The sequence below is a fragment of the Amblyomma americanum genome, chromosome 9 (assembly GCF_052857255.1).
Source record: "Amblyomma americanum isolate KBUSLIRL-KWMA chromosome 9, ASM5285725v1, whole genome shotgun sequence".
In the NCBI taxonomy this organism is placed as follows: domain Eukaryota; kingdom Metazoa; phylum Arthropoda; class Arachnida; order Ixodida; family Ixodidae; genus Amblyomma; species Amblyomma americanum.
The window spans coordinates 27,692,722-27,700,611 of record NC_135505.1 but is presented as its reverse complement, the minus strand read 5'-3'; the positions used below and the strand labels follow the sequence as shown (position 1 = coordinate 27,700,611).

Sequence of the window (7,890 nt, the reverse complement as noted above, 5' to 3'; positions counted from 1 at the left end):
GGCTTTTTAAAACAAATGACAGCTGTGAGTGAATCACTATTTCAATCTCCTTAGCCAGCGAAGCCAGAAGGGATATAAGCCTGAAGTGTATGGGAGCAGTGCGTGCTCCGGCTTTAAAAAACTATACGAGAGCGGAAACGTTCTCGTGCAAAGAGAAGTTCAAAATATTTCATGTAGAAGTGATTCCAGGGCGTCGCTGCAGCTCTTAACGAAGAAAACAGGGATGCCATTAGCACCACAAGACGTCTTAGGTGGTAGATGTAGGCTAGCGTCAGTAACAAGTTATACACTATCTACAAGCTGCACTAAAGAATGCGCGCAGTCGCTATTTAGAGCAGGATTGTTAGTGCCGTTCCTTGTGAACTCTCTATTTCACCATCCTTCCTTATTTTTTGAATATAAACCTAACGAATGTCCTCAGTGTCCCTTTCAGTGCCTTAAGGTGACCTTCCGAGTCATCAAGATTCTTGTGAGCAGCCGTTTACCTTCATGTACTCAAGCAATACTGCTTTGGCTGCCATAGCTGCTGTGTTCGTATTACGTACTGTTTCCAGTACGTAATATAGTGCACTCGACGATGTGCCCTGCTTCAACCAAATAAGGCGTCACCCGTCCCGAGGAACGGCTGCATTTCGCAACCACTCCAGTCCAACTTTAAGCAGGAAGCATAAAGTTTCGGTGGGCTGTTCGATTTCGACCAAAAGGCATATTTCGCTTCGTTTTGTTCTCTTCTAAATGACAAGCTTGCCTTTTCTGGAATACTACGGCTTTTCGGCTCAGGCTTGCTCAAGCATTTCAGCCGAACATTTTTCCTGCTTTGATCTTACTCATCGTGTAGCTTTGACGGATATTTTCCTGAACTTTACACATACTCAAAACAGCTTAGTTGACTCAGAGCTTGCGAAACTATTCCCAGTCATTGCCGATTTCTTAGTTCCTCTTGTGCTTGATGAGGCGCATTTTCGAACGAAAAGAACAAGTAGGAGGAGTAAGTTGAAGGCGACTGTAAACACGTTTTCGGGAACCCTTCTCTGCGCCTATGTTAATGGCCTTCACCACGCGACAACAACAGGAAAGCGAAGACCGCTCCCTGCTGCTGTTCGCTCACTTCTCAGTCGCCCCTGAAGAAGTAACCGAGCTGGTATCGAAATGTTGGGCTGCTGACAAATATCGGTTGGTGTCACTATTTGTCGACTTTTTTAGTTCTGTAAATGCTTGGTGCCACACGTATGAGCCTACCACGCACCAACCGGAGAGAAATATTTGGCACTTCACCATCGACACCGCTAAACACCGAGGTAATAGAGACCTCTATGGCAGATGACTGCGACGATTATAGGAAGAAGAAATCAATTGGTTATGATGAAAAAAAGAAGGTCCAGTAACCGTCTCACCTCTCGGTGGAGACTTCAACCACGCTCTGAGGGAAAGAATAAAGGTGGAAGTGTGGAAGTGAAAGAAAAGAGCGAATAGTACGCCGTATAAGTGGCGGGCTTCGGAATGATTTCGACCGACTCCGATGATTAACATACAATGACATCGCACAGCACACTAGCGTCCTCGCCTTATGCCTCTGTCGAAATTCAGTAGCTGAAGCATAGCCCCCCCCCCCCCCCACCCCCAGCCCCCCGAGACAACGGGGCGAAGTGAGAAAAGGCCTTGGGATTGCCATTTAACGGAAACGCAAGCTCACCTTTGCTTACGTAAGCGAGCTTAGTTCAGCACTATTGTAATGCTTCTTGAGGCTGATAGCAATGCCAGTCAAAGCCAACCTGGCGTAGGCCTGAAATGCACAGCAGGTTTCTCAAACTGCTGTAGAGGTCCCCTTCGATAAGGACAGCCTGAATAGACGCTTGGTGAATGCCGCTTGCTCTTGTTCAGCATTCTTTTGCCCAGGTCAACTAGAGCGCACTTGTTGTGAAACGCCTCCTCAGTTGGGCCACAGTAAGAGCCGCGTAGAGAGCAACGGTATTGGTACACGCGATTGAACGTCCTGAAGCAACATTTGAGATGTGAGGGACGCCTTAGTGGACGAATCCGGTTATATTTAGTACCCCTGGGATTCTTCAACATACGCTATTGTACAGCCCACGGGCGTGCTAAGCATTCCGCCCCCACTGAAATGCAGCAGCCGCGGGAGATATTAGCTTCCGTGAGCTTGAAATCAGCAGCGGAATGAGAAATCCATTCAGCTTTAGCGGCGGGTGCATAGGGGGCACCTAGACAGCCGCAGGCCATGTAAATAACCCACGCGCCTTTGGGCGCTAAGTCTTAAGATCCCGTATAGGATGTGAACTTTGAAGGAGAGCCTTAGCTGCCATTTTGGGCACAAATTTATGCTTTTTAGGACCCAGCGTGTGACTTCCTACACCGTGTGTATATGGAGTACGCTAGAGTTAACATCGCCCTACATATGGTTACACTGATATTGCTACTGAAAAGACTACAGAACAGAAGTCATGCACAAAACGCTTTACGTGGCTGCCATGTTGGATGGCAGGATGGCGGCTCCAAGGAAGAATCCAGATTCCTCGCAGCTCTGGACACTCCAGACGTGTGCCGGTCACCGACAGGTCTTAAGGCAATATACCTGTATGCATATCAAATATGGCCGCTGCGAGCTGTTTTCAGTGATGTGAGTCATATTTTCGTTTCTTTTAAAAATATTTGTCAGAAAACATTTTAAAAAATTATGCAAATCAACCTAGATAACTCCCCACGAAAACTACGCATTTTTGCTACATAGGCGGTGACGGCCTCTCATATGCGCCCAGTGGTTCTCGTGGCGTTAGGCAGCGCCCAGTACGGGAAGGAGTCCAGGTCGAACATGGCGTAGCCGACGGTCAGGAGGCTGATGAGTTCCAACACAGCGAAAACAATGTGCAGCTGCCCGCCGATGATCATCTGAAACAGTAATACATATTGCATTTGAGGCTATTGGTATATTTCACGACAACACTTATACATTTGATTGGTAATGTGTCATTGTGGAGGTAAAAAATGCGTAATAAAAGGGGTCGAATCGCGACGTACTGAACTGGGAAAGTTGCTCTGATAAAATTTTTAACTTTCATCGCTTTTCTTCTGCTCTTCTTGGCACTTTTACTCAACTGAATTTACAAGGTGAGAAAGCAGAACTGAGCTGTATGTCAAACTGTTAATTTTAATATTTCTTTCGTGTTCTGGTAAACTTCAAATAAAAGAAAAATTATGCGGCCGCAACCTGAGCCAAGCCAGGCCACGACATTCACCCGCCCTCGTTTAAAATACTTTAATGAATTTATTACAGAATTGTGTGTGAAGTGTGCTCGCAGGTTTTTGTCTGTGTCCTTTTCTTTTTACTGGTATCTTTTTTTAAGGCAAGTTTAGGGTGCGTCTTTATATGTTTTTTTCCACGGGAATTTGCTGGCGCAGCAAATATTTCACATAAAATTGAGATGGATGGCAAGTCCTCAATTTTCCTGCAGAAAACAAATTTGGCCACTGGTACTTATTAGCTTTTTTTCTGGATGTATGGCGTTATTCATTCCATAAATCAGGCGATAATGTTTGAAAAACATGTCTTCAAGTACTGTGCAAACATTTTGTCAATCCTTATTTACAAGGTAGATTTTGATTTCTTTTTTCTTTTTCGATTTTAATCGTTGAATATTTGATGTAAAAATGCATTATTCTGTGCATTTTGCATTGCGAATATTTTTTATTTTGTTTATTCTTGTATTTTTGTACATTTTCTGTTTTCATCATTTTGTATTCTGAAGACGATGTACTATCGCTGTGAACTTTGTAAAGGAGGTTTTGGGCTTTAAACAAGTCACTCTTTTACAATCAACTTTTACCGCAGTATCCTTCCTCGGTAATGCAAATAAACAACTGATTAATGACGCTTTATATTGTCTCCGAAAGCCGGCAGAAAGGGCAGAAATGCCACAGTGTTAGCCATGTACTGGCGCCGATATGCGGTGGGACAGCACCCGCTGGTCTTCTACGTCTTCGAACTTGACGCCTTGAAACGACGCGGGAGTGAGAGGCGCATGATGTAGCAGCGGTGGAAACTGAGAGCATTCTGGGTGGTCTGAATTGCCACAGTGGACGTCATTGCGCGGAGTGGTGCCGTGAGTGGTCGGAACTCAGGATTTAAGCCTCGCAAGCTTCGGCTTCCCTTGTGGACAGGTATCGTGTCCACGGGGTGTAGCTGGGCGTCGTCGGAGGCTCCCGGGAGCTCTTCGTGCATTGAAAAATTACCCAGCAGCTCCACCAAAATGTCACTGAAAGCCGGCAGAAAGGGCAGAAGGGCACACCAAAACTAGCCAGACAGGCACACTCAACGACGAACGCACGAGCCGGCGTAGACAAGGAAGACCAGCGGGTGCTGTCCCATCGCATGGCGGCGCCAGTGAATGGCTAACACTGTGGCATTATTATTTATTTATTCAAAATACCCCCAAAGGCCCTCATTTGAGGGTATTACATGGGGGGGGGAGTAAGTACAAAGCATTGTTATAAGGTTAAAGATATTGCACTAAAATAAAATAGAAATCACAAAATATTAATCATAAATAGGCATTCACAGAAAGGGTCGCAACAATGCACATAACAGCAAAATTTGAGCATAAATAACAGCACCGCTAGAAAAAGAGAAAGACAACACTGGAAAAGGTGCGCTGAAGTACAAAAAAAAATATAAAATAAAAAGAAGACAAGGCGGAAGAAAAGAACGCTCAAAAAATACCTTTTTAGTTGTTGAAACATGAGTGCATAAGATGTTGGAATTTATTTAGATCAGATTCAGTGGCAATTTCTGATGGCAAAGCGTTCCATTCGGTTATTGTGCGTGGTAAAAAAGAATAGGCATAATGGAATGACTGGCAGTTAATGCGTTTAACTTTGTAAGGATGATCGCGACGTGGAAAGATAACTGGCGGTGGCTGAAAGAATTCATCATGAAGGGAAGGATGGTGATAAAGCTTGTGGAAAAGTGACAGACGGGAAATTTTTCGGCGCAGTGCTAAGTTATCTAACTCGGCTTTAGTCTTCAATGAGGTGACGCTGGTGTAACATGAATAATCAGAAAAGATGAATCGCGCAGCACGGTTTTGCAGGGCTTCGATGTTACTGACGATATAATTCTGATGAGGATCCCAAATGGCAGACGCGTATTCGAGTTTCGGACGGATTAATGTGGTGTACGCTAGTTTTTTTACATGTGTCGCGGCCTCTTTTAAATTATGTTTGAGAAGTCCGAAAGTACGGTTAGCGGAGGCAAGAGTGAGATTAATATGATGATTCCATGATAAGTCGGATTGTAGGTTAATGCCAAGATACTTGTAACTTGTGGTGAATTCTACACTATTTTTATCAAGAAAGTAGGCGGTAGGAATACGTGGCTTGTTAGTGAAAGACAGGAGCTTAGTTTTGGAAAGATTTAAAGGCATCAACCAATTAGAACACCATGTGCTTATCGCTTCAAGCTCAGACTGCAGTGGCTGGCTGTCAGTGTTACAGGTTATACGTTGATAAAGCACACAATCGTCAGCAAATAGTCTGATTCTGGACGTCACGCAATTGGGTAAGTCATTAATATAGATAAGGAAAAGTAAAGGTCCCAGTACACTGCCTTGTGGAACTCCAGACGTAACATTAGCGTAACATGAGTTAGAGTTGTTAACTGATGTGAACTGAATTCTAGATGAGAGAAAATCTGCTATCCATGCAATAATATTAGGGTGAATGTTCAGTTGGGAAAGTTTAAGCAACAACCTTTGGTGTGGAACGCGATCAAATGCTTTAGAAAAATCTAGAAATATTGCGTCAACTTGGAAACCAGCGTCAATCAGTGCATGAATATCGTTAATAAAACCGGCAAGTTGGGTGTCGCATGAGTAGCCCTTGCGAAAACCGTGCTGATTATTATTATTATTATTATTATTATTATTATTATTATTATTATTATTATTATTATTATTATTATTATTATTTATTATTATTAGTTGCGTGTTCAAAACAAACCGATTCCTTGGTACTGATGCTCTCAGCTTTATTATTCCTGGCGCTTTAATAGTATGGAGTCTAAATATTTTGAGTGTTCGGAAGAAATTTGTACTGCCGTGTAAGAAATATATATACCGATTTTGTTCTTTGGAAAACTAAACAATTGGCTTTGCCTGAGGTCCAGATATAGAATTTAAGGAAAAAAATGATTTCAAACGAAATGACTTACGGTGGCTGAGAGGGTTAACAAGAATGAACTTTGCTATACAGAAGAATATTTTGACGGGAGGACATTTTTCCGAGAATGTTATAGCGTAAGAAAGCGGCGGAAATGAGAGAACGCCAATGGCAAGTTCGGAACTCATCATATAAACTTCTCGCTGCGGGGATTGAAAAATTGATGCGCGGCAGTGGTCATTCCACGACGTTCATCTGGTGCAATGTTTGCTCATGTGCGATTAGGTAATTCATGGCGCATTAGGCCACACCAGTACATGAGGCACTTTCTATATTCAAGCGCTCGTGATTACGACTTGGTGATTTGTAGCGGTACCTGCAATTTGACCGCTGGCAGTAGCTGACCACATCGTTTTTAAGATTGCGGTGCTTTTGTTAACTCTTCTGAGCGGGACTCGTAAAAACTTTTGTATTATGAAGAATTCCATAACTTTTAGGCAAAGAATTAGGCAAAGAAGCCCACTAATCCCCCTCTAAATGGTGAGGATAAGTTCCAAGCGCGCTATGAGACAAAGCTGCGAAAGAGCTACTAGGAGAGGACAGAAAGCGATGTATGAGAGGGCAAAATTTGTCGCCTCGAACAGACCATGTCGAGAGCCGAGAGGCCCCCATAGTCCCTGAGCAGAGCGTTGTTCTGCGAGGACGTCGAGATGGAGAAAGTAGCCGAGGCAAGGCGGGACACGGGCAGCATCAGCTTCAAGGGGTTCACCTTGTGGACGCGCACCTGTGAAGAACAAAGCACATCTCTATGTCTCTCCTGCAGACTCCCCTTCACCAACACGTTCAGCAGGTTGTCCTGACCAGATGGCTCAAAAGATGGGTCCTTTTTATTGCAATCAAGAAACATGTTGCGACACTAAACAACGTTTAATACGTGGGCAGACCTCGGTTAAAAGCCATGGAAGATGCATTACTTCCCGGCGTACAGCCCATAATTACGCTGTCGTTATGCAGTGATGTTGCAGGTAACAACATAATGCTCGTTTGAGAACAGTTTTTTCACTCAAATTAAGACTTCCACAGTACATGTCGCGTGTTAGATATTCCTAGCTCTCTACAGTATTTCCCATAGAGTGTTGCTGATTTTAATAGAGTTTGATTAGGGGCCACTTGGCTCATAATTTATAATGGACTACTGCGTAGCGCAACATATATAATACATCGCGTTAAGTAGAGACAACAGGCGTTAACTGCTTATTGGAAAATAACACGCGTGCACAAATACTCCCCTGCAATCACACATCATGTGAAACAATCGCAAGATCGTACACATGCTGCCAGGAAAACTTGCTCTTCTTGCTTCAAGTACACTTAAGTTTTTAAATATTTATTCCATTTTCAAATAAAAAATCCTTCAAGGAGTTAACGTGCGACAGTGTCGTTGCTTCTACGTCACACCTATATATTAGGTAACATTGGTTACATTTCCAAAGATCAAAGGTCTGGAGCTTGGCAAGCCTACAACGGCCATCGGGAACTGCGGTAAAAGCAGCCTCAAAATGTTTTTTTTTTCGCAACCAAGACACATAAGCCCGATGTGCCGCTCCGGTGTATCGCGAGTGAGTGAGACATGGCGGCATCTGCTCAAGCACCTTAACACCCTCGTCGTCGATGACCAGTCCAGCACTAAAAACTATTTGTACGTTATTACCTTCTTGGAAC

The 7,890-nt window shown here is 43.7% G+C and overlaps 1 protein-coding gene across 1 annotated transcript in view; it reads right to left on the bottom strand.

Moving 5' to 3' along the window:
- Positions 1 to 2,538: 2,538 nt before the first annotated feature.
- LOC144104433 (solute carrier family 13 member 2-like) overlaps positions 2,539 to 7,890 on the bottom strand; it is a 46,529-nt gene continuing 41,177 nt past the window's right edge. The window contains exons 8-9 of the mRNA XM_077637423.1: positions 6,815 to 6,952; positions 2,539 to 2,904 (exon numbers count right to left, since the gene is read on the bottom strand). Of these exons, the coding sequence (XP_077493549.1) occupies positions 2,761 to 2,904; positions 6,815 to 6,952 (282 nt within the window). The 3' untranslated portion in view covers positions 2,539 to 2,760. The remainder of the gene's footprint in view (positions 2,905 to 6,814; positions 6,953 to 7,890) is intronic.